Source organism: Puma concolor, chromosome E1 (genome assembly GCF_028749965.1).
Source record: "Puma concolor isolate L17-30 chromosome E1, mPumCon1.1.hap2, whole genome shotgun sequence".
Classification (NCBI taxonomy): Eukaryota; Metazoa; Chordata; class Mammalia; order Carnivora; family Felidae; genus Puma; species Puma concolor.
In genome coordinates, this window is record NC_141680.1 from 45,932,499 (window position 1) to 45,960,494 (window position 27,996).

At 37.1% G+C, this 27,996-nt stretch overlaps 2 protein-coding genes across 11 annotated transcripts in view; one reads left to right on the top strand and one right to left on the bottom strand.

Moving 5' to 3' along the window:
- Positions 1 to 27,996, bottom strand: part of LOC147574441 (pleckstrin homology domain-containing family M member 1-like) — a 192,630-nt gene that overhangs the window by 91,842 nt on the left and 72,792 nt on the right. The gene's annotated exons all lie outside the window — the stretch shown is intronic.
- LOC147574444 (uncharacterized) lies at positions 530 to 27,915 on the top strand. The gene is made up of 14 exons (XM_086685477.1): positions 530 to 630; positions 9,746 to 9,799; positions 17,936 to 17,989; positions 19,402 to 19,506; positions 20,200 to 20,253; positions 21,017 to 21,121; positions 21,722 to 21,775; positions 22,439 to 22,543; positions 23,116 to 23,169; positions 23,515 to 23,619; positions 25,059 to 25,112; positions 25,693 to 25,797; positions 26,611 to 26,664; positions 27,782 to 27,915. The coding sequence occupies exons 1-14, from the start codon at positions 570 to 572 to the stop codon at positions 27,913 to 27,915; spliced, it is 1,098 nt and encodes a 365-aa protein (XP_086541603.1). The 5' UTR covers positions 530 to 569.

Here is a 27,996-nt window from a genome sequence, read left to right on the forward strand (position 1 = left end):
AGGATAAAGAAACCAGCATAGAGAGACTGTCAACTGTTCTGTCAGGGGTTTAGAATGGCATAATTGTCACTATTGTATCCCGTCTCATTTTTTTGTTGTTATTCGAGGATGAATAAGAACATATTTACTCAGTAAATGAAAACTCTCCCTGAAATTCTGAAGTATATGTATTATGTTTCTGAGCATCTATATAATGCTTTGTCTGACATAGACACAAAGCAAATTCAATTAGTTGTCTTTAGCTTAAGTTGCAAAATCCCTTCATAAATTATTTCTTGTCCATAGTTTCATCAAGGCAAAGCTTAAGGCTCTTTAACACGATGTTAAAATAGAGTTTGGTACTCATGTTTCAAAGCAATATTAATAGTACTGAAAAGGATTCTATTTTTCCTTATTCCTAGTTTTTTCATATTAATAGTAAAAACATTTTCAATATAATAGTAACAGAGCACTGATAGATTTCTAGTATTTAATGTTCTTTCATATTTTAGTATTTTTTGTCATTCCTTATGTCTCTTTCCTGAGGAGGGAAGGTTGAAAGAAGTAAAGTCAATACTGTTCTAGAAAACATGGGAATCGTGCTCACAGGAGAGGAGCTTCAAAGTCTAACAGATAACCTACCAGTTAACGGTAAGCACTGTGGTTATTTCTCTGCGTTTCTGCAGAGCTTTGCCTGTGAATGTGCATATGAGAATTTTTGAAATTAGGACTATTTGATGCTGAAAGGAAATGTATCTTAGAGTAGAACCCATTCTAAAGTAAAAAGAAATCCTGCCTCATTTTTAAAATTTAAAGTTATCAACATGTTTTCATACAGAAAGCAGAGAAGCCAGAATGCTTATCTGAGGAATAGTCAGAATGTAGAATAAAACTTCTACGGATTAAATTTAAAAGTGATCGTACGCTGGCTAACGCTTCATTTCTTAGTTCTTCCAATCTGAACCATTTGCTTTTTTGTCTTATGTGTTCTCCCTGAGTGATTTTATGAACCCCTACTTTTAACCATCTGTTTGAACCATCAGTTATGTTCTTTCCAGTCTTCTCCCCAGTCTTCAAACTATTTTATTCTAAATCTTCTGAGACATTTCTATTCAGTCCACCCCAAATAGCTGTTCAAGGATAAAATTTGTAATCTAATATATTCCATATCTTTTTAAACTGATCATCCTTTTTTCTGCTTCACTGACCCTGCCAGAAATCTCTACCCACTTAATTACTTGCTGCTGCCTATTTAAACTCCTAAATATTTTTAAAATCCATTCCTACTCTTTAGCCCTGTATCACTACCCTTCTTTCTATTTCTTTTTATCTCTTCTTAGACTGCTAGATAACTCTCTCTCTGCCTATAATTTTGTTACTTTTAAATCCACTCTACACACAGTGGGCAGAATGATCCATTTCTATGTAAACCTGATCATAAAACTAGTTGGGGTTTTTTTCTCCCCATCTTATCTTCCCCTCTTCTACTTTTCTGTACCTTCTTTCAAAACGTTGAAATAACTCAAGGCTCTGATGGGTTCTCTAAGTGATCTTACCTACTTTTTGAGCTCTGAATTCTATCTGTATGGTAATGAATCACTGATAGCTATTCCTAACCTAAAACACTCCTTGGATCTCTATTTGGTTTATTCACTACCTATTTGCAATCTCCACTTGGATAGCTCAAATAACTTGTAACTTAACTTGTCTTAGTCTGAGCTCTTGATTTTTCTACTAAAACTCATCCCTTCCCAGTATCATTACAAGGCATCACCACTGGAGTTTGTCTTGTGATGTCTTTGTCTAGCTTTCGTATTAAGGTAGCACTAGCCTCATAGAATGAATTGGTGTTTTTTCCCACTTCTGTTTTCTGAAATAATTTATGTAGGACTGATATTATTTCTTTAATTATTTGTAATAATTTACCAAAGAAGCCATCTGGACATAGTCCCTTCTCTCTGAGAAAATTTCCAATGCTAAATTTTCTTGTGTGTTGCAACACTATTCAGATTTTCTGTTTCTTTTTTATTCCATTTTGGCAGCTTGTGTCCATTTTGGAATCTATTTCATGTAAGTTGTTTAATTTCTGGCATAAAGTTGTTCACAGTATTCCCTCTTTAGCCTTTAAATTACTGTTAAGTTCAATGGGTTAATCCTTTCTTTCATTACTAATTGTAGTCATCTGTGTCCTCTCTCTTTTTTTCTTGGCTAGTCAATTTTGATGATGTTTTCGAAGACTAAATGTTTGGTTGCATTGAGTTTCTCTGTCATTGTTCTCATATCCTCTCTAATCTTCATTATTTTCTTCCTTCTGCTTGTCTTTGGTTTGGCTTGCTCTTACTTTCCTAGATGAAGATAAAGACTTAATTATGGATTTGAGATCTCTCTTCTTCTCTAACATAGTTATTTAAGGCTATAAATTTTACTTTAAGCGCCACCTTCACTGTGTCTCATGTATTTAATTTTTATTCAGATAAAAATACATTCTAATTTCTCTTGTAATTTCTTCTTTGACTCATGGATTACTTTGAAATGTGTTGTTTGATTTCAAAATATTTGAATGTCTCGGATTTCCTTTGGTTGTTCATTTCTAATTTAACTCTGTTGTGGTCAGCGAGCATACTTTGCATGATTTCAGTCCTTTGAATTTTATTAACACTTGTTTTACGATTTAGCATACAAGATAATCAGACGCTCTTTGGAGTCTCCAAAAACTTCTAACAGTGTAAAGGGATTCTGTGACCAAAATATTTGTTTTAGAGCCTTTTTTTTTTTTTTTTTTTTTTTTTTTCTGATAATTCTAACACTTGAGTCATCCAAGGATTGGCATGTGTTGATTGCCTTTTCACTTGATAATTGATCTCATTTTCCTAACTTTTTGTATGTTAAATAATTCTGAATTGTATCCTCAACCTTGTCAACTATTTTGTTGTGTAGACTCTGGGTCCTTTTAAAATTCATTGAACAATGCTGGTGGGTTTTGTTTTAGCAGGTAATCAACTCTGAGATTCAGAACACAAATTCCATCTCCCATTTCTCTGGATGGTTCCAGTCTCAGTTCATTCTACAAAGCTCTGTTTTACTGCTATGGGTCTGTCTGCATGTGCCACTTGGGTTAGTCTGAGACTTGGGCCCTGGTTTAAATCTTAATTCAGTTCTCAAAGCCATTGCAAGAATGCTTTCTTTGTATCTGTCTCATGCATGCACAACTCAAAAGTGAGCCCAAGACTTTTACAGATTCATACACAGAATTAGGGGATCCCTTTCTCCATTGTTCTCTCCTCTCTGGAATTACCCCATATTTTCCAGCCTGAAGGGGCCTCTTTTCCAGGTTTCCCTGGTCAAAGAGATGGAGTTTTTAATCAGTCTTAGCTTCCTGCTCTGCCTTGCAGTTCTGTGATTGGGGCCCCACCCTCAGGACAAAGCCATTAGGGAAAAGAGAAAACCAAAACAGAAGGCTCACCCCCGTTGCCAGTCACTTCTGCAAGTTTTGGTTCTCTTCTATAGTCTAGTGTTGTTGCTTTTTGTGTTTTCTTTAGACTTTTAGTCCAATCATCAGGAAAAATAGATTGTAGAGAGCTGATACGGCCATGGCAGAATCAGAATCAGCCTCATATTTCATTATTTAAAAAATATATATTCTTTAAAATTAAAAAAATTAAAAAATATATATATGTAAATAATACTTTCACATTTTAGCATGTGAATCAGGATGCATCTTATAATTGTTACCAATCACATAGTAGAGTTATTACATTCTTGTCATTGAGTCTGCATTTGTGAATTTGGTTTTAGCCTGTCACTGTGGCACATTACCACTTTCAGTTGTGTATTGTTGGTACCCCATGCGTTGAGTTTAATTGCTGTTTAAAAACTTCTCCAAAAAAATTGCGCTGTCATTAAGAATTGAAGGGAAAGTTGTGTATACAGGAAAAGCATGGGAACAGTGGCAAAGTATAAATTTATGATTAGTGAAGAAAACATCTCACCATTGGAGGAAAGACCACAATTCTGTTTTTCAAAATTTTATTGCAAAGCTACAACAAAATGCTTTTTGGACCTAAGAAAGAAAGAAACCCACAAGTAGAAAATCTATACTACCTGTTGTTAATGATGCATACACAAAAGAATTGCCTATGATACACCATACAGTGTAAGTGAAGGCAAAAGAAACTGCCAAATCCCTCACAAAGGTAAAATAAAGTTCCAAGCAATGAGGATGGACATCAGACATCAACTTGTCAAAATTTCTTGTTAACTTTAATTGCACCAAAAAGAATGAAATAGGAATAAATTTAACCAAAGAGGGAAAAAAAATCTGTGCTCTGAAAACTATAACACATTGGTGAAAGAATTTGAAGATGACACAACAAACAAATAGAAAGATATTCCATGCGTAGGGATTGGAAGAACAAATATTGTTAAAATGTCCATACTATCCAAAGCAACCTACAATTCAGTGCAATTTACCAAAAGCGCGTTCTACAAAACTAGAAAAAATAATCCTAAAATTTGTTTGGAACTGCAAAAGACCCCCAATAGCCAAAGTAATCTTGAGAAAGAAAAACAAAGTTGGAGATGTCACAATTCCATATTTCAAGATCTACTTCAAAGCCATACTAATCAAAACAGTATGGTGCTGGCATAAAAACAGATACAGGGATCAAAGGAACAGAATAGAGAGCCCGGAAATAACCCCGTGATGATATGGTCAATTAGTCTATGACAAAAGAGGCAAGAATATACAATAGAGAATAGACAGTTTCTTCAACAAATGGTATTGTTGGACCATTTGTCCGGAAAACTAGACAGCTACATATAAAATAATGAAACTGGACCACTCTTTAATACCATACACAAAAATAAATTCAAAATGTATTAAAAACCTAACTGTGAGACGTGAAACCATAAAAGTCCTAGAAGAGAACACAAGCAGTAATCTCTTTGATATCAGCTGTAGCAACATTTTTCTAGATATGTCTTCTAACACAAGGGAAACAAAAGCAAAAGTAAACTATTGGGACTACCTCAAAATAAAAGCCTTTTTTGCACGGTGGTGGAAACTATCAACAAAACAAAAAGGCAACCTACTGAATGGGAGAAGATATTTGCAAATGATATATCCAATAAGGGGTTAATATCCAAAAAATATGAAGAACTTATACAACTCAACACCAAAAAAAAAAAAAAAAAAAAAATCTGATTTTTAAAATGAGCATAGGATCTGAATAGATACTTTTCCAAAGAAGTCATACAGATGGCCAAAAGACACATGAAAAGATGCTCAGTATCACTCATTATCAGAGAAGTGCAAATAAAAACCACAATGAGATATCAACTCAGACCTGTCAGACTGGCTAAAATCAAAACAATGAGAATAATAAGTGTTGGTGAGGATAACAATTGTTGGTGAGGATGTAGAGGAAAAGAACTCTTGTGCACTACTGATGGGAATGTAAATTGGTACAGCCACTATGGAAAACAGTATGGAGGTTCCTCAAGAAATTAAAACTAGAAATACCATATAATCCAATAATTCCACTACTGAGTATTTACCCAAAGAAAACAAAAATACTAATTCAAAAAGATAGATGCACTCTATGTTTATTGCAGCATTATTTATAATAGCCACAATATGGAAGCATCCTAAGTGCCTATCAATAGATGAATGGACAAAGAAGACACACACACACTGGAATATTACTCAGCCATATTCGTCAAGAAAGATGAAATCTTGCCATTTGGGACAACACAGATGGACCTAGAGGGTATTATGCTAAGTGAAGTAAGTCAGAGAAAGACAAATATATCAATTCACTCACACGTAGAATCTAAAAAAAAGTCAATAAACGAACAAAAAAACCAATCAGACCTGTAAATACAGAGAACAAACTGATTGCCGGAGGGGTGGGGATGTGAGTATTAGCAAAATGGATGCAGAGGAGTAGGAGATACAGGCTTCCAGTAATGGAATGAATAAGTCATGGGAATAAAAGACACCGTATAAGGAATATAATCAATGATATTGTAATAGCGTTGTATGGTGACAGACGGTAGCTAGACCTGTGGTGCTGTGGCATCACGTATAAAAACCTATCCGATGACTGCGTTGTACACCTAAAACCAATGTAGCCTTATGTGTCAACTACTCTCAAGAAACATTTTTAATTTCTTGTTTGCTTTCAATAAAAAACTCTAATGGAGCCCTCATCTAAGAAATGCTGTGTCACCAGTGCTGTTGATAGCACACTGGACAATATTTTGGAGACAAAAGCAGACACCAGTGATTCTGAGTTGAAGAGCTGAACAGCAATTTAAAAGAATTAGATTCTAAATATGAAATTATAGTAATTGCAAGTGTATCTCACATATTTTTATGTTTGCATAAGCATGACATTTTAATTTTTTTTAATTTTTAAATTTTTTTTAATGTTTCTTATTTATTTTTGAGAGAGAGAGAGAGAGAGAGAGAGAGAGAGAGAGAGAGAGACTACAAGCAGGGAAGGGGCAGAGAGAGAGGGAGACACAGAATCTGAAGCAGGCTCCAGGCTCTGAGCTGTCAGCATAGAGCCCGAGGTGGGGGGCTTGACCTCACAGACTGCGAGATCTTGACCTGAGCCGAAGTCGGACGCTCAACCAACTGAGCCACCCAGGCGCCCCTGCATAAGAGTGATATTTTAAAAATCGGCTTAACTCTAAACATCATTCAATGATATAAAATAAATTTTCTAAATTATAGGGAAAAAAAAGGAAGTTAGCCGATTTCCAGGCCTAGATGATTTTCATATTCTTCTTACAGTTTGTAATCTATCTTTTACAATAGGACATATGTATATTTAAAATACTTTGCTTAAAGGCAACAACCTCTTTGACCTCAGCCACAGCAATTTTTGCTCGACACCTCTCCAAAGGCAAGGAAATTAAAAGCAAAAATGAACTATTGGGACCTCATCAAGATAAAAAGCTCCTGCACTACAAAGGAAACAATCAACAAAACTAAAAGGCAACCGATGGAACGGAACGGGAGAAGATATTTGCAAATGACATATCGGATAAAGGGCTAGTATCCAAAATCTATAAAGAACTCGCAAACTCCACACCTGAAAAACAAATAATCCAGTGAAGAAATGGGCAGAAGACATGAATAGACACTTTTCCAAAGAAGACATCCAGATGGCCAATGGACACATGAAACGATGCTCGATATCACTCATCATCAGGGAAATACAAATCAAAGCCACACTCACGCTGGGATACCACGTCACACCAAGTGATCAGAGTGGTCAGAGTGGCTAAAATGAACAAATCAGGTGATTATAGATGCTGGCCAGGCTGTGAAGAAATGGGAACCCTCTTGCAGTGTTGGTGGGAATGCAAACTGGTAGAGCCGCTCTGGAAAACAGTGTGGAGGTTCCTCAGAAAACTAAAAATAGAACTATCCTATGACCCCCTGCTAGGAATTTCCCCAAGGGATACAGGAGTGCTGATGCATAGGGGCTCATGTACCCCAATATTTACAGCAGCACTTTCAACAATAGCCAAATTATGGAAAGAGCCAAAATGTCCATCAACTGATGAATGGATAGAGCAAATATGGTTTATATATACAATGGAATACTACTTGGCAATGAGAAAGAATAAAATCATGCCATTTGCAGCAACGTGGATGGAACCGGAAGGTATTATGCTAAGTGAAATAAGTAAGAGAAAGACAGATATCATATGTTTTTACTCATGTGGATCTTGAGAAACTTCACAGAAGACCATGGGAGATGGGAAGGGGAAAAAAAAGAAATAGTTACAGAGAGGGAGGGAGGCAAACCACAAGAGATACTTAAATACAGAGAACAAACTGAGGGTTGATGGAGGGTGGGGGAGAGGGGAAAGAGGGTGATGGGCATTGAGGAGGGCACTTGTTGGGATGAGTATTGAGTGTTGTATGTAAGCCAATTTGACAGTAAATTATATTAAAAAATATATATCAATAAATAAAATACTTGGCTCGACAATAATAGATACTAATCTCCTAATTTAACTTGTTATTTATGGAAAAGGAAAATTCCTATGTGGTGTATATGGGAAAATTTCAGGCAATTTGATCAGAGTCTTCCATAAAAGTACACTATCTCTGAATTTTGTTTACTCAGCATAACCAGTTTTTCCGAACTCTGAAGTCCTTGAAAGTAGAAAGTGTACTTTAATTATCTTTGTGCCCTTAAGACCTAGCACATTTCAAATATTAGATACGTAATTTGAGGGAAATGGTTCTTCTCTCACAACTTTGCACATCTCCACCTAGGCCACATAAATACATCTTGACCACAATCTTACCATAGTCTTTCTTGAAAGCGTCACAGTTCCTCCTGGAACAAGGGGAAGTAGACAGCCTTGTGAAGAGCTGCCACCAAGCAGTGTCTCCATCTGTTTCCCTATCTACAGGAGACGGTCACAAGGTCATTTCTCATTCATCTCCTTAGTTTCAGTTGAACACAACTTTCCGCCTCTCTCCCTTAGGATAGAGCTGCAGATTTCTGTATAAGTCTATAAAACTTGTTGGGTACCATTTGAGTGAGCTTCCCAGCAGCAGAACGACTCATCGCATGTCCCACCAGTCCACTGTCCAGCTGGTTCCGTGTTGTATTCTGGGACTAAAGTGGCAGAGATCCAACACCATGCTGATCTTACTTCTTGGGTATAAGTAATAAACTATCTTAATCCATTTGGGCTCATTGTCTCATTACCATCAAAATCTGTGGAGATGTGACGAGCCAACCTAGCAGTTTCAGTGGCAATCTTTTGTGATCCTGTTAAATACCATACCTCTTCTTAGGAACTCTTCTTAGGAACTTCTTGACCACTTGTCAGTAACTAATGTATGATGACTAAGTAAAGAGTGGAAAATAAGAAAAAAAAGGGAAATTTGCCTATGATGAGATGAATGAAGTTTTTTAACAATTGCTTCAAAAATACACCAGTCATATGTCACTGGCCATTCCATGATTATCATAGTAATTGAAAAGACTTTTCAAAAAAAATTATATTGGGAATATATGAAAGATTACTTCATTTTTCCTTTTATTATACAATGATAGGTAGGCTTTATGGATATACCATAATTGAGCAGGGTCATAGAACATGGCCAACATCAATAATAGTTTCTTCCAGGTTTATAAAGTAGGGTGAATCTAAACAATTCAGGAGTATAAATTGCCTCTGAGTGGACTCTATCTTCTAGGGCAGGGTCAGCAATGTTTCTATAAAGGTCAAATAATAAATACTTCAGGCTTTGTGGTTGATGTGATCTCTGTCCTACTTCTCAGTAATGTTGTTGTAGTACAAAAGCAGCTGTAAACAATGTGTAAACAAATTAGTGTGGCTGTGTTCCAATAAAATGTTATTTATGGACACTAAAATTTTAAATTTGTGTAAGTTTTATGTGTCACAAATAATATCCTTTTGGGTTTTACAATCATTTGAAAATGTAAAAATGATTCTTAGCTCATGGGCCATATAAAGCTAGGTGGTGAACAAATAAAAAGATACGTGGCAGTGGGCTGGATTTGGCCAATGGACGATAGTTGGCTCACCTCTGATAGGGAATAGGGCACGTCTTCTATCCTAGAATTTCTGAAGAACTGGATTTATAAGTTGAGGATTGACATAGAGCACAATGAAAAGAAGTGGACTTTCACAATATAAGGTTTTCATACTCTGTTTTTCTGAGTCTGCATCATTTTATTATTTTTATCTTTACCTTTTTTTATAGATAATGGGAAGGTTGATCTTGATAAATTGATGGATGGAGTGAAAACTCTTACAGGTGAGAAGTTAATATAAATCTAAGAATATAAGTTTTACTCAAAATTATATTTCAAAGACTTTTATTTCTTTGCTTTTTCTACCATTTTATCCTTCATTTGATAGATCGTTTTTTATCTAATTTCTTAGAGTTACACTTTTAAATCTCTGCATGTTAGTAATAAAATTTAAATTCTGGGGTGCCTGGGTGGCTCAGTTGGTTAAGCAGCTGACTTTTGATTTTGACTCGGGTCATGGTCTGAGGTTCATGATATCAAGCGCCACATGGGGCTCTGCCCTGAAAACATGGAGCCTGCTTGGGATTTCTGTCCCTCTCTTTATCTCTGCCCCTCACTCACTCATTCTCTCTCTCTCTCTGTCTCTCTTTCTCTTTCAAAATAATAAATAAAAATAAATAATTTCAATTGTGTGTCTTGGTAGCAAATTCTTTTTTTTTTTAATTTGACATTAATATATGACACCTCTTCTATGTGGGGGAAAAATATTCTGTATTAAATCAGTGAATAGTAGAGTTAGGACGGAGAGGAAGATGGCGGCGTAGGAGGACGCTGGGCTCACCGCATCCTGCTGATCACTTAGATTCCACCTACACCTGCCTAAATAACCCAGAAAACCCCCAGAAGACTAGCAGAACGGAGTCTCCAGAGCCAAGCGCAGACGAGAGGCCCACGGAAGAGGGTAGGAAGGGCGGAGAGGCCGTGCGTGCTACAGACTGGCGGGAGGGAGTCGGGGCGGAGGGGCAGCCCGCCAGCCAAGCAGAGCCCCCGAGTCTGGCTTGCAGAAGCGGAGGGGCCGGACGGAGTGTGTTCCGACAGCAAGCGGGACTTGACATCTGGAAGGTTATAAGCTAACAGCTCTGCTCCGAGAACAGGAGGGCTGGAGGACAATGGGAGGGAGAGTTGCTGAGCCCCGGGACAACACAGCTCAGTTTGGCGGGGAAGAAAGGCGCTCGCCAGCGCCATCTCCCTCGCCCACCCCCCAGCCAAAATCCCAAAGGGAACCAGTTCCTGCCAGGGAACTCGCTTGCGCCACGCAAACACCCAACGCTGTGCTTCTGCGGACCCACACCTCCGGCGGCGCGCCTGACTCCCTCCAGCTGCTGCAGGGCCCCTCCCAAAGCGGATCACAGAAGGAGAAGTGAGCTGAGCCTGCCCCTCCCGCCCCCCATGCACCTTGCCTATCTACCCCAGCTAATACGCCAGATCCCCAGCACCACAAGCCAGGCAGTGTGCAAGTAGCCCAGAGAGGCCACACCACCCCACAGTGAATCCCGCCCCTAGGAGAGGGGAAGAGAAGGCACACACCAGTCTGACTGTGGCCCCAGCGGTGGGCTGGGGGCAGACATCAGGTCTGACTGCGGCCCCACCCACCAACGCGAGTTATTCAAGACAGCACAGGGGAAGTGCCCTGCAGTTCCGCACCACTCCAGAAAGTATCCAAAATGACCAAACGGAAGAATTCCCCTCAAAAGAATCTCCAGGAAATAACGACAGCTAACGAAATGATCAAAAAGGATTTAAACAATGTAACAGAAAGTGAATTAACAGTAATAGTCATAAAATTAATCACTGGGCTTGAAAACAGTATAGAGGACAGCAGAGAATCTATTGCTACAGAGATCAAGGGACTAAGGAATAGTCAGGAGGAGCTAAAAAATGCGATAAACGAGCTGCAAAATGAAATGACCACGCTTCAGATTGAAGAGGCAGAGGGGAGAATAGGTGAACTAGAAGATAAAATTATGGAAAAAGAAGAAGCTGAGAAAAAGAGAGATAAAAAAATCCAGGAGTATGAGGGGAAAATTAGAGAACTAAGTGATGCACTAAAAAGAAATAATCTACGCATAATTGGTATTCCAGAGGAGGAAGAGAGAGGGAAAGGTGCTGAAGGGGTACTTGAAGAAATCATAGCTGAGAACTTCCCTGATCTGGGGAAGGAAAAAGGCATAGAAATCCAAGAGGCACAGAGAACTCCCTTCAGACGTAGCTTGAATCGATCTTCTGCACGACATATCATCGTGAAACTGGCAAAATACAAGGATAAAGAGAAAATTCTGAAAGCAGCGAGGGATAAACGTGCTCTAACATATAGAGGGAGACCTATAAGACTCATGACCGATCTCTCTTCTGAAACGTGGCAGGCCAGAAAGGAATGGCAGGAGATCTTCAATGTGATGAACAGGAAAAATATGCAGCTGAGAATCCTTTATCCAGCAAGTCTGTCATTTAGAATAGAAGGAGAGATAAAGGTTTTCCCAAACAAACAAAACCTGAAGGAATTCGTCACCACTAAACCAGCCCTACAAGAGATCCTAAGGGGGACCCTGTGAGACAAAGTACCAGAGACATCGCTACAAGCATGAAACCTACAGACATCACAATGACTCTAAACCCGTATCTTTCTATAATAACACTGAATGTAAATGGACTAAATGCGCCAACCAAAAGACATAGGGTATCAGAATGGATAAAAAAAACACAAGACCCATCTATTTGCTGTCTACAAGAGACTCATTTTAGACCTGAGGACACCTTTAGATTGAGAGTGAGGGGATGGAGAACTATTTATCATGCTACTGGAAGTCAAAAGAAAGCTGGAGTAGCCATACTTATATCAGACAAACTAGACTTTAAATTAAAGGCTGTAACAAGAGATGAAGAAGGGCATTATATAATAATTACAGGGTCTATCCATCAGGAAGAGCTAACAATTATAAATGTCTATGCGCCGAATACAGGAGCCCCCAAATATATAAAACAATTACTCATAAACATAAGCAACCTTATTGATAAGAATGTGGTAATTGCAGGGGACTTTAACACTCCATTTACAGAAATGGATAGATCATCTAGACACACGGTCAATAAAGAAACAAGGGTCCTGAATGATACATTGGATCAGATGGACTTGACAGATATATTTGGAACTCTGCATCCCAAAGCAACAGAATATACTTTCTTCTCGAGTGCACATGGAACATTCTCCAAGGTAGATCACATACTGGGTCACAAAACAGCCCTTCATAAGTATACAAGAATTGAGATCATACCATGCATACTTTCAGACCACAATGCTATGAAGCTTGAAATCAACCGCAGGAAAAAGTCTGGAAAACCTCCGAAAGTATGGAGGTTAAAGAACACCCTACTAAAGAATGAATGGGTCAACCAGGCAATTAGAGAAGAAATTAAAAAATATATGGAAACAAGTGAAAATGAAAATACAACAATCCAAATGCTTTGGGATGCAGCGAAGGCAGTCCTGAGAGGAAAATACATTGCAATCCAGGCCTATCTCAAGAAACAAGAAAAATCCTAAATACAAAATCTAACGGCACACCTAAAGGAAATAGAAGCAGAACAGCAAAGGCAGCCTAAACCCAGCAGAAGAAGAGAAATAATAAAGATCAGAGCAGAAATAAACAGTATAGAATCTAAAAAAACTGTAGAGCAGATCAACGAAACCAAGAGTTGGTTTTTTGAAAAAATAAACAAAATCGATAAACCTCTAGCCAGGCTTCTCAAAAAGAAAAGGGAGATGACCCAAATAGATAAAATCATGAATGAAAATGGAATTATTACAACCAATCCCTCAGAGATACAAGCAATTATCAGGGAATACTATGAAAAATTATATGCCAACAAACTGGACAACCTAGAAGAAATGGACAAATTCCTAAACACCCACACGCTTCCAAAACTCATATATACCCTCATATCCCATTGTATATATACCCCACATTTTCTTTATGTGTCCCTCCATCAATGGATGCTTAGGTTTCTTCCATGTCTTTGCTATTATAAATTATGCTATAATGGATGTGAAGATGTAGTTATCTCTTCAAGACAGTGATTTTGTTTACTTTGGATATATACCCAAATCATAATTTCTGGATCATATGTAGTTCCATTTTTAATTTTTTGAGGAACCTTCATACTCTTCACGTTGGCTGCACCAATTTACACTTTCACCAGCAGTGCACGAGGCTTCCCTTTCTCCCACATCCTTACCAGTACTTTCTATCTCTTGTCTTTTTGATGATAGCCATTCTAACAGGTGTGAGGTGATACGTCATTGTGGTTTTGATTTACATTTCCCTGATGATTAGCGAGGATGAGCCACCTTTTAATGGACCCGTTGGCCCTTTGAATATCTTCCTTGGAAAAATGTCTTTTCAGATATTTCACCCATTTTTAAATTGTGTTATTTGGTTTCTTTGTTATTGAGGTATATGAGTTCCTTATATAGTTTGGATATTAACCTCTTATAAGATACATGGTTTGTAAATATTTTCTTCCATTACATAGGCTGTCTTTTCATTTTGTTGATTCTTTTTTTATTATTATTATTCTCAAGTTAGTGAACATACAGTGTAGTCTTAGCTTCAAGAGTAGAACCCAGAGATTCATCTCTTACATATGACACCCAGTGCTCATCCTGAAAAGTGCCCTCCTTAGTGCCTGTCACCCATTTACCTCCCCTCCAAACCTCATCAACCTCAGTTTGTTCTCTGTATTTAAGGGTCTCTTATGGTTATTTTGCCATGCAGAGAAGCTTTTCAGTTTGATGTAGCCCTACTTATTTATTTTTTATATTGTTGCTTGTGCTTTGTAGGAGTCACATCCAAAAAATCATTGCCAAGAGCAACATCAAAGAGCTTTTTTCTCCGTTTCCCTTGGGAGTTTTATGTACGCTTTCAGGCCTTACATTTAATTCTTTAATTCATTTTGAGTTGATTTTTGTGAACAGTATAAGACAGGGGTCTAATCTCACTCTTTGTCATGTAAATATCCAATTTTCCTAACACCATTTAATGAAGACACTCTTTTCTCCATTGAGTATTCTAGGCTTGCTTGAATATTGTTGGCTTCTGTGTCAAATAGAAGTTGGCCATATATGTATGAGTTTGTATCTAAGCCCTTGATTCTCTTTCATTGGTCCAAGTGTGTGTTTTTATGCCAGTGCCATACTGTTTTGATTACTATAGCTTTATAATACAGTTTGAAGTAAAAAATTGTGATCCTCCAGCTTTACCCTTCTTTTGAGGATTGGTTTAGCTTTTGTGGTTCCAAATGAATTTTAGGATTATGTTTTATGTATGTGTAAAAAATGCCATTGGAATCTTAAGAATTACACTGAATCTATAGATGGCATTGCCTTAGTGTGGACATTTTAAGGTTAATAATTCTTCTAATCTATGAACACAGGATATCTTTCTATTTGTGTCTCTTCCAAATTTACTCCTAAGTACTTTATAGTTTGTGATGCTGTTGTAAGTGAGATTATTTTCTTCATTTCTTTTTCTGATAATTCATTGTTAGTATATAGAAACACCATTGATTTTTGTATGTTGATTTTGTATCCTGCATCTTTACTGAATTCATTCATTAAATTTAACAAGTTATTATTTTTTTTTGGTTGAGTCTTTAGGATTTTCTATACTTAAAATAATGTCATCTGCAAATAGACACACTTTTACTTCTTTCTTTCTTTCTTTCTTTCTTTCTTTCTTTCTTTCTTTCTTTCTTTCTTTCTTTCTTTCTTTCTTTCTGATTCTGGTGACTTTTATTTCTTTTCTTGCCTAATTGTTCTAGCTAACACTTCTAGTACTATACTGAATAGGAGTGGTAAGAGTGAGCACTTGTCTTATTTCTGATTATAGAGGAAAAGCTTTCAACCTTTCACTGTTAGAATATGATGTTAAGTATTGAGTATTGTCATACATGGCCTTTATTATGTTGAGATTCTTTCCTTCTATACCTAATTTAGTGACAGCTTTTATCATGAATGGATGTTGAATTTTGTCGTATGCTTTTTCTGCATCAATTGAGATGATCATGTGATTTTTATCTTTCATTCTATTAATGCAGTATGTCACATTTATGGATTTGCACATGGTGAAATATCTTTGCATCCTAGGGATGAATCCCACTTAATCATGCTATATGATCCTTTTAATGTGCTATTGAATTGGTTTGCTAGAATTTTGTTGAGAATTTTTGCATTTATATTCGTCAGGGACATTGGCCTATAGTTTTAATTTTTTTGTAGTATCTTTGTCTGGCTTTGGTATCAGGGTAAATGCTACCTTGTAAATGAGTTTGGCAGTGTTCCCTCCTCTTAAATTTTTTGGGAAGAATTTGAGAAGGATTGGTGTTAACTCTTCATTAAATGGTAAAAATTCAGCAATAAAACCATTTGTCCTGGACTTTTGGGGAAGAAGATTTTGATTATTGACTCAATATCCTTACTTGTTTTTGGTCTCTTCAGATTTTCTGTTTCTTCATGATTCAATCTCAGTAGGTTGTATGTTTCTAGGAATAACTTATCCGTTTCTTCTAGGTTGTCAATTTTGGGGTCTCTGCTCAGGCACCATTATAACCAGATCTGTAGGATGGACTATGCAACTTCCCAGGTGTTCTGGTTAGGCTTCTTGGTCAGATAAGGCTGGAAGCTATATTCATCCCTGGTCAGGGCTTTGAATTTCCTTCCCAGCCCAGTCTCTATATCATAGGCTCCTTTGCTGATAAGGCTTATTGGCTGGGTACCTGAGTCGGGCAGGAGTATCCATCAGTATCCCTGGCCAGATAGTGCCACTAGCTCAGTTCTGCAGAGAGACAGAGCCAATGAGTGGGCTCTTCACTCAGGCGCTGCTGTAAGAGGGGCTGTAGGGTAATCTACACAGTCTCTGGGATGGTCTCAATAGGTTTTCTGGTCAGGCAGGACAGAGGACTATCTATACTCAGCAACAGGCAGGAGCCATGAATTTGCTTCCTCATCTGGATGGGGTGATCGAAGAGGTTCCCAGGCCAGAAAGGCTTATTGGCTGGGGACCCAACTCAAGCAGAATGGTTCCCTGGCCAGAGGGACCACCATTTTGGCTCTGCAGATGGGCAAAACCACTGTGTCAGATATCTACTCAGGCACTGCTGCTAGGAGAAACAATCTGCCAAGATCCAAGTGCTGGTTAACGTAAGCCATGTTTCCCTTCTCCATCTCATTCTGATCTCAAATGGTTAAGACCCACGGATACCTCCCCCCCAATACCTATGGGACAGGACCCAGGTGGGCCTTCCAGGAAGCAACCCACAACTCTGGAGGAGCTGGATGTCTACCTTGGGCTCTCTTTTTCCCACCAGAGAAACCATAGCTCTGGGAAGCCCTCTCAGTGCAGCACTATACTAGCCTGGGAGAGGGCAGTGCAGTCAGAGCATAGCTGATTGTCTTACCCTTCTAATGTGGTCCTTCTCAGTCTCTGTGGTTTCAGGGAGATTCACAGCCTCACAACCATACCCTGGGATTTTCACAATGGTGTCTTGTCTGTGGATACTTGCAAGATGGTCTTTTTGTGAGGGGGACTGAAGTCAGGAAAAACTTATGTCACCATCTTGATGACATCACTCTCTATATATTTCAATATAAATGTAATTTTGTAATAATAAAATTAATTATAATTTAAAGTTAAAGAAAATTAAAATAAAATGCAAATTGGTCCATATCATTCTTGAACTTATAACCAACCACTCAATGATTCTATATAACCTAGTAGATAAAGGCTAAGCTTCTTAAAATTACTTACAAATCCCTTAATAATCTGAGTCCAACCTTCCTCTCTTGTATGAACTTTCCTTTCCCAAATCCATACTTTATTCTTCTGCAGTGCTGAACCGACTATAGTTCTCCATGCACTGCATATGTATATGTTGTATATGTTGTACCCAGGTGTGGTTTTACTTTATATTTCTCAGCCTCTCTTCCATGTAGAAGACTCTTTCTATGCATTCCCCTTTCCTTTAGTTAAAATCTGATATTTTAACTTGCCAGGCACTACATACTCTATGATGTATTCATTTAACACTCTAGTTTGAATTAGTGGTTCCTATATGAGCTATGGCACTCATGGCTCACAGCAGTACCTGAAGTGCTACCAGAGAGCTGATAAATACCAATGATCCAGAAACACTGGAAAAATAGATCAGCTTAAATCCTTGAAATTCAGAGATTTAATATAAGTGTGTATAAAATTATGATATTAATGGAATTTATCTGGAATTTTCCATCAACGTATGTCCTTTGTATATGTTTTTTGGAGCTCATGACATTGATTACATGTCTCAATTGTCCCTTCTCTTCATAGCTAATGGAAAAGTTGATCTGAATAAAGTGACGGATGGCGTGAAAGCTGTCACAGGTGATTGAGAAGTTAATGTAAACATAGGATCCTAATTTTTACAGAACTGTTTTTCTTCATGCCTTAATTGCTAGGCTAATTCTATCATTTTTACCTCCCATTTGTTTAAGGTTTTCATAACCAGTAGCCCAGAAATTGGAGAATTTTCTGATGTATTCTTCACGAATACACTTCATTTTCCTTATTTTAAGACAGCCAAAATGTACAATAAAAGGTGAAATGGATCTTTGGAAAAGTCCCTGGTAATTACTTAAAGGAGAGGTGATACATTCTTCATGTCAATAGAATTATGAAGATAAGCCATCTGCAGCTTGAAAATTGACAAAAGAGATCTATAATACCCACTTTGTGTCATTGTCATTTTGAGTATGTTAGTCCAAGCCTCCCAAGAAGCAAAAGCCGGGGCAGGGTTAAACATGCCAGGACATTATTAGGGGAAATGCCTGCGTAAGAGAAAATAAGGAGGATGCCTGAAAGGCTGGGAGGCTGTCAGACTGCAGGGCAAATCTGTCACCAGGTGAAGGAAAGAGGAAGAAATGTTTGGGCGGAAGCATCCTAGATTGTCATGCAGTCTGAGGAGGGCCTGGCAAAAGTGCTTTCAAGAATCCTCTGGTTAGAATCACCATCCTGTATCTTCCAGGAACAGGGCTCCCCTAGTATCTTGGCTGCACTTGTGATTGGCCAGTGCCAATGATACATATGGCATTAGTGCAAAAAAACACAGGTTACTTTCAAAGCAGAAGGTGGGGCCCTTGGTTAATTATGTTCTCCATAGTTGGAACTCCTGTGGATACATTCTCATGACCACCGTTGAGAGTGCCATCTCTCTCTCTCTTGTTTTTTTATTAAGTATAATTTATTGTCAAATTGGTTTCCATACAACACCCAGTGCTCATCCCAACAGGTGCCCTCCTCGATGCCCATCACCCACTTTCCCCTCTCCCCTACCCCCGATCACCCCTCAGTATTGTTCTCAGTATTTAAGAGTGACAGTGCCATCTCTTATTAGCCTTTAGAAAGCTGGGGCACCTGGGTGGCTCAATCGGTTAAGCGTCTGACTTCAGCTCAGGTCACGATCTCACGGTCCGTGAGTTGGAGCCCTGCGTCGGGCTCTGGGCTGATGGCTCAGAGCCTGGAGCCTGCTTCTGATTCTGTGTCTCCCTCTCTCTCTGCCCCTCCCCCATTCATGCTCTGTCTCTCTCTGTCTCAAAAATAAATAAACTTATTTTAAAAAAGGCAATTATGTTTCCATAAATGACATTATCTCCATGTATTTGGGCAGAGCTCAGTGATCATTACTTTCCCCAGCTCATAATCCTATTGTTTTAGCATCCTAATTTAGTTTAATTATTTGCAATAATTTGATTGTACTTAAATTCCATGTATGTCATTGTTTTAATCTTTTTATTAAGGAGAAAATGTTGATGTCAATAGCGTTAAAGCTGTTCTGGGAAACATGGGGATCGAGCTCAAAGGTAAAGAATGCTTGGAGCTGGTGAAAACTCTTCCTTTTAAGGGTAAGCATTTTAAATATTGATGTATTCAAAGAGAGGTTTTTTTTTAAGTTTATTTATTCATATTGAGAGGGTGAGAACATGTGTGAGTTAGGGAGGAGCAGAGAGAGAGGGAGAGCGAAAGATTCCCGAGCAGGCTCCGCACTGTCAGCACAGAGCCGGACTCAGAGCTCGATCTCACAACCCGTGAGATATGACCTGAGCCAAAACCAAGAGTTGGATGCTTAATTAACTGCACCACCCAGCTGTCCCCAAAAAGAAGTTTTAGATTTCTGTGTCTGCGAGAAGCTCTAAAATTATCTCCATTTCCTAAGTTCTAGAAAATAGAAAATCCATTTCAAAAAAAATTTTTTTTAGAATGTCCACTTATACCTGAAATGAATCCCTAAGTGGTTTTACTTTTAGATTAGGAAGCAGCATTTCCATTACGATGGGTCTTTTTATCAATAGTGAAAAACAAACAAGGAAAAAACAAAGGTTAAACTGGGATTTGTGAAAGAAGAAAGGATTAATAATTGGAAGTGAATAAAGGCAGGATTGGGAAGAAGAACAGAGGTGTGCATGATGTGCTAAATTTCACCCGATTTTCTCTCAAATTTTATTAAAATAAGAGAAAACTCTCGAAAAGTCATTTTTCCTAATTTCTCTGTGATTTTCCACATTTCTCTGTGACTTAAATTCTGCCTTTTCTTATAGATGATGACAAGATCTTTCAAAACAGGTTGCTAGAAGTTGTGATGTCTCTAAAAGGTACGTGAGCAGCATAATGAGAGTGCAGACCAATATGGGATCCTTGCTTTTATACTGTTTCCAAGGTGTTAGTGGTTGCTGCTATACTGATCATATATACTGATTGCAAATTTATGCTCCCACTGAAGATCAAGCTTCACGTTAGCTGCTGATCTTTTACTTTATATCTAGGAAGAAAGCCTTCTACTTTCTCAAGATTCTTCCAAACTTTTCAAGAGAAAAAATACCAGATTTCAAGTTTGCATAGCAAACTGTGACAGACAAGATTAGCACTGATTCAGGGAATTTAATCAGCTGCAGATAAATACTAAACTGGGAATTCAGTCATCAAAACTTACTGTTTAGAAGTAAAAAATGTTTGCCTCCAGAACTAGAATTCACTTAGCATTTATTCAATGGTATTTAAAACTTTGTATTTTATAGTCTGATCCCCAAGACAAATCTCACGAGAAGTGACCTTCGTTCTAATGTCATAGTTGACTTTCTCTATAGGCATAATAAGGTCCTTAGTCTCTTGTTCTAAAATTGGTGTGTTTTTTTTTTTCACATTTTAGAACAAGGATTATTAACCTTACTACTAAGGGGGGTCTGTGAATAGGCTTTAGAGAATATATGACCCCCCCCCCCTCCCGAAATGATATGTAATCTTTGTGAACACTAGCATATAGCTCATGCAATTCACAACAGGGCATGTGTCTCTAAAAGCTTTATGAACCTCTTTTTTGAAGTTACATAATTTTCTTCATGGACTCTCTTTCCTTAGATGGGAAAGTCAATGTCAACGACTTGAACGCAATACTGGATAATATGGGAATCAAGCTCTCAGATAAGGAACTTGAGGCTCTGACTCAAAATCTCCCTGGTGATGGTGAGCAAGTTTCCAGATACCATAGTTCCATGTTGGGAGAGCTTGGACAATAAAGGTTGCGAGGGAAAGGGCCCTTAGGAATGGTAATCTACACTGATAGTAGGAAGCTATAAGTACGGGCAAAGCATGTAAACAGCATATAAGCAGCCAGCTACCAAGTCACCGTGAAAACATTGCCCTTTGTATGAATGTCTTTTATGTTCTTTACCCATATTATGGTCACTAGAGGACAGTCTTCCACATTTTAAAAAGAAACATGCAGGCCACTTAGATGACGGTACTTCTGAATTTCTTCCCATTACTAATGCGTATAGCTTTGAAATGGTAGAGAACTATAAGTAAAATTAATATTTTTGAAATGGCATGTTTTTATGTTTAGGCTTTTCTTTCTAGTATTAATGAAGACAATGAAAACTGAATAAATTAATAGCCTAGAAAGATATTCTTCAGTAAATAGTTCTTAAGTAAGCATATATAAAGTACTTAAGATAATGCCTGGCACATAGTAAGTTAGGATTTATTATATTTATTCCCACATTGTTTTTCACGATATTTCATGAGTCTTTTATATCTCATTATGACTTTAATTTTCTTTTGCAGTTGATAGGAGGACTTCTCCTAAAACACCGATGAAGGAACTGCAAACTTTTACAGGTAAATGAGAAGTTGATGTAAATCTAGGGTTTCGGTCCTTTATAATAGTTTTTTTTCAGTGGTATTTCTGGTATCTTATAAATTCTGATGTTTTATTTTTAAATATATGAATCCTGGATTGACATTAGGAAAGTTTCTACACTAGGATACAAGACTATATGTCAATTTTAAATCCTAAGTTTTCTGTTACTTGTGCAAGTAACATGCTTTGGGTCACAAATGTTTAAATGAAAAATATCTAGAAATGTATAGAAAATGGCATGGTGAAGCTTAGAAATGATCAAGATAATGTATTCCTGATATCATCAATAATTCTTACCAAAGCAAATGTTTTTGAAGAATAATTTATATACGAATCTGCGTTATCTTAATTCACTCATCAGATTTTATTCTGAAAGTTGTTTTTTTCCAGCTTTAGGAAAAAAGGTCTTTAATTTATAATAAATGTGGTATTTTATTACCATAAGATACCATAAGATATGCTCCTAAAGATATGCTTTATTACCATAAGATATGCTCAACGGTTCTGCAATTGAGAACATCTTCGCCTAACACCTCATCTTGATATTAGGATATCATTAAACTTCATAGAACATATTTTACAACTTGATAGAATACCAGAGTTCCAAAAGCTTATATGTCTATTGTTCCCTCTCTTAAAAGATGAGAAGGTCGATTCTAATGACCTGAAAATTTTCCTGGGAAGCCTGGGGATTGAGCTCACAGATCAGGAAAAAGAGAAGCTACTGAAAACACTGCCAATTGACGGTGAGATTGATAGAGGTGTCATGGAGGTCTTTTGTTGGTCTTTAGGTCTGTGTAAATATTTCCAACTTTGTTTCTATTTATTTTTCTCCAAAAGTATAAAAGAAAAAATATTAAATTGAGTTTTAAGTATATAGAAACCTGTTACTGTCGCTTAGAATTTATATTGGAAGTTAAATAACCCTTTAGACAAGAGTTGACATTAACAGCTAAACATATTGTTACCTATCAAGCTACTAATTTGTTCATATCATGAGAAGAGAAAAAAAAAGAAAGATTGGAGATCCATGACAAAAAAATAAAGATGGGAAGCAGAAATTTAAAAGCACAGGGAAGCTATACTCATGTTTGAGCAAGGAGACTTCCTCAGGTACTGGAATAAAGAAGTTTGTCACAAGGAGAGAGGTTTTTGTTTCCAAACTTCATTATATTAGATGAAATAAACTAAAAATTAGAGACAACTCTTCTTAAAATGTTATTTTTGAAATTATTTATTTAAATTATTATTTATTTCACACCATTTTTGTGATTTCATGTTAATTTCCCCATTGCATGAATTATGGCTTTTCTTACAGCTGCTGGAAAGGTATATCACAACAGGTTGCTAAAGGGTGTGAAATCTCTCAATGGTGAGTAAGACCCAATTAAAAGTCATACTGTCTGACATTCCCCAACTTGACACTTTTATTCCAATTATGAATTCTGGCTCCTCACTTTGGTATCATTCCTTATTTATGATTCTTGCAGTCTACCCACATTTTAACTGATAACAGCGTATATTTTATCTTGTAGGAAGTTCCATATGGAACTTGCATTTTTTTTCAACTCTGTACACCCCTTCTCCATGCACGAAAAAATCACTTCACCTTAAACAAACAAACATAATAAGTAAATAAATAGAAAGTTGATATGCATGCAGAATTTTGGCATAATACACTTTTTTTTTCATGTTCCTACCTTCTGTCTTTCCTAAGGGGGAAAGGTTCATGTAAATAACCTGGACAACACCCTTAAAAAATTGGGACTTGAGCTCACGGAAGAGGAACTTGCAAAGCTGTCCAAAAATCTACAAGTTGATGGTGAACACTACAGATGTCCTCAGGCCATTTTTTAATTTTTCCTTTATATCTGATAGGTTTGAAAATAGATTTAATTGACAGATACATGTTAGAAAGTTTGGAGGAGAGCCCAATTTTATTTTTTTTACTTAAGTCTTTAATTTTAATTCCAATATAGTTAACATAGAAAATTATATTATTTCAGGTATACAATATATCAACAATTCTATATATATGTGATAAGTATACTCTTTAGTCCCCATCACCTGTTTCACCCATTCCCCCACCCACCTCCCCTCTGGTAACTACCAGTTTGTTCTCTATAGTTAAGAGTCTACTTCTTGGTTTGTCTCTCTCTTCTTTTTTTTTTTTCTTTGTTTACTCATTTTGTTTCTTAAATTTCACATATGAGTGAAATAGTATAGTATTTGTCTTTAACATTTCTCTTAGCATTATACTCTTTAGCTCCATCCATGTTGTTGCAAATGGCAAGATTCCATTCTTTTTTAAGGCTGAATAATACTCCATCACACACACGCACACGCACGCGCGCGCGCACATGCACACATGCACACACACACACACACATATGTGCTACGTCTTTATCCATTCATCTATTGATGGACACTTGGAGGAGAGCCCAATTTTAAAGTCAGAATAAATCTTGGATCTTCATTACAATTAACCTAAAACAGCATCATCTTTCCGTAAATATACCAAAAACTGCAGAGGGTGCTGTCAGGACTCTAATAGCCTAAATAATAAGAAAGCAAAATAATAGGGATATGAAAATCTATTTATAGAGAAGTCAAGCCATTCTTCTATCTATCCTTCTGTCTAATGAAATCTTCACTCGAAAATGTGTTCAAAGATTTTTATCATAGTGCATGAGACCTTCAAGCTCCATCTGCCTGTGTGGACATATCTTCTCTCATTTTTCTAACTGTTCAAGCCATGTTGAGCTGCTTGTAGTTTCACATGCATAGCATGATGTCCCTGGACATTTTTCTCAACTTCTCCTCCATGTGAAGTCTCTTCCATCCTTCCATATTTCATATCAACTGCTCTGATACATTAATGTAGTTCACACACATCTCCTGCAGGAAGCAATCTTAGAACATACCAAGCTGGATTAGTGGTCCCTTCCTCAGCTGTTTGTTGGTACATGAAGTAAAGTTACCAGAATACCTGGCCAACTCCAATAGTATCTTCAGCTATGGCTTATAATGGCATCCAAAATACTAGGAAGAGCACACTTTTCCTGACCCAGTTTCTAGTATACAAGAGACCTTTGTATTAATGGAGATCATCTTAACTCCCTGAGATCCAGGCATTTTCTAAATGGTCTCAGGTAAAATGAAGATGTAAGGAATTTTTAATGGAATTGTTTCCTTAAAATATATGCCTTAAATTTGTCTTCTGGGCTTCTGACATTATTTTCATTGTGCCTTTTCTTGTAGCTAATGGAATGGTTGGTCTGAAAGAGGTGATGGATGGAGTAAAAGCTACTACAGGTAAGAGAGAAATTATGAATCGAAAACATTTAGTATTTATAGTAATTATATTGCATCATTATTGCTCAATTGCCATATTAGTTATGGCATTTATTTGTTCATTAAATTACTAGCAACTCATTTGTTTTCTGGTATATTTTTTATTTGTATATTTTGCTCTTCTCTTTTTTAGAATGGCCAAACTCTGTACTAGTGAAATAATATATGAAGTAAAATTTTGATAAAGACTACAGATAACTGACAAAAAATGAGACTAACAGATCTTACCTTATTTTATACATTTATTTGAATAAGTAATTTATAATATTCCAATTGAATAGCAGATACATAATGTAAATCTCACAGGGTTCAGAGTTGCCTTGCCATTGTCATTGTGACTGTGACTTCTTTTATTAGCACTTAGAGATCAAATTCTTTTTCTGTGAAAGTCATCGTCAGTATATCTGGAGAGGTCTCATTGGCCTATGCTCTTTATTCTGTACCGATTTAATCTACATAGCCATAGATTAATTTTCCCTGTTTGGAGTCATTAGATGATCCTTTAAATTCGTATATATGTAATGATGTCTATTTTTTTAAGGAAGGGAGGTTGATGTCAAAGATGTGAAAGCTATTCTGAAAAACATGGGAATAGAGTTCACAGATAAGGAACGTTTGAAGCTGCTGAAAAATCTGCCTTTCAACGGTAGGCATTTATATACTGATGTGACCTTAAAGTCTTCTTTGAAGCTTTTAAAGATTTTTTAATTTAAATTCCAGTTAGTTAACATACAGTGTAATACTAGTTTCGGGTGTACAATTTGGTGATTCAACACATCCACACATCACCCTGTGCTCATCACAAGTGCCCTCCTTCATCCCCATCACCTGTGTCACCCTTCCCTCGCCATCTTCCCCTCTGGTGACCATCAGTTTGTTCCCTATAGTTAGGAGTCTGTTTCTTGTTTTGCCTGGCTTTTTTACCCCGTGTTTGTTTTGTCTCCTCTTAAGCTTTTTTTTTTTTAGAAACTCAAACTATCCCCATTTGCTAAGATGCAACAGTAAATAAACAAACAAATACCAAACAAAATAATTTAAATGTTCACTCATTCTAGAGGGAAATTTCCATCTATGCAGTTTAACTCTCTGTTTTGGAATAATCATCCCCATGATGCTGACTCATGCCATCAAGGGGACTACATTTCTGAGGCTACCCTTACCTTTTTAGATACGTATAGGCAATTGTGGGAAGCAACCAAGGGAAAGAAGTGGTGTTAGACTAGAAGGGGATAAAAGGTCAGAGGTGATATTTTCCAAAAAAGCTGTGTATGTTATAGAGTGCCTTCTATGCTAAATTTTAGATAGACTTGCCATATTATAAACTTTCCCTAATTTTCTCTCAAACTTTATTTTAATGAGGGAAGTTTCTAGGGCAAATCATGAAAATCTCAGTTTTACTAAAGTTTTAGTGAATAGCCACATCATTTCTCTATGACCTTAATTGTGTTCTTTTTTATAGATGAAAACAAGGTCTTTAAGAACAGGTTGCCAGATGGTGTAAAGTCCCTTAAAGGTGAGTGAGAAACATAATAAGAATACAAATGAATATGAGATCTTCATTTTATACTGTTTCCAAGATGTGAATTTGAATGCTGCCATCTGTCATATGTACTGATTGCAAATGTATGCTTTTTTGGACCTCAATCTTTATTTTAGCAGTTGAATCTGATGTTCTGTCTTGGAAGTAAAGCACCACACTTTCTTGTCATTTTCGAAATTTTCAGGAAGAGAAATATCAAATTTCATGTTTACATGGGAAAAAATATAAATGATTAGCAGTGATCCAGAGAACGTAATAAATAGAAAAAACTAAATTGGCAGTTCATTCATCAAAAGTCAACCTACTATTGTTTAGAACTAAATAATGTTTGCCTCCAGTACCAGAATTCCCTAAGCATTCACTGAACACCATTTTTTCAACCAGATTTTTTTTTTTTAATTCATTAAGAAAATCGAGGCTGGCAAGAGTGATAGCCCTCAGCTTTACATCTTCAATCCCTCCCTATTCAGGTATCTTTAAGCACACCCATGTTAGTATAAAGGATGAGTGAGAAGTCCCTCTTCCTCCTCAAAGCTTACCAGGATGCCCTTGACTCCACTGTCTCCCGTATCTTTTAAGACCTTGCCCCACTGGCCATTTTCAACCTCTTCAGCCCATTCACATGTTCCACATACACCATCCTATAAAATAAGCAAACTAGAACTCTCCACACCCCTTTTTGGCCACAACTCAATCTCTTTCTTCCCTTTTTCATCCATTTCTTGAGAGACTTTTCTGTACTCTGAGCCCATATTTCTGTACCTTATTCTCAAACTAATTTCAGTATTAAATGCCATTTAAAACCTTGTGTTTCTGTAGGCTGGTCCCCAAGACAAGTCTCAAGGGAAGTAGCCATAGTTCTAAATTTGTAATTGACTGCTTAGAATATTTTGTCTCTGTGCTAAAATTGTTGAACATTAATTTATTTTTTTCACTTTAGAGCAAACATTTTCTGTTTGGTCCGAAGCAAATTTTGTGAATAATGATCTACTGCTTAAGAAATTCACAATGGGATATGTGTATCAAAAAAGTGTAAGAAATTCTCTTTTGAAGTCATTTAATATTCCTTATGGACCGTCACTTTTCTTAGGTGGGAAGGTCAATATGAACAACCTGGGCACTGTTCTGAACAACCTGGGGATAAAGCTTGCAGATACGGAACTTAAAGATCTGGCTGAAAACATACATGTTGGTGATAAGCATATTATCATATATACTAGTTAACCCCGGAGAGAGGTTAGTTACAAGAAACTTGGGGGGGGGGGGGGGCGGGGAAATGCCCTTTTTCATAGGGAGAAGGGAAGG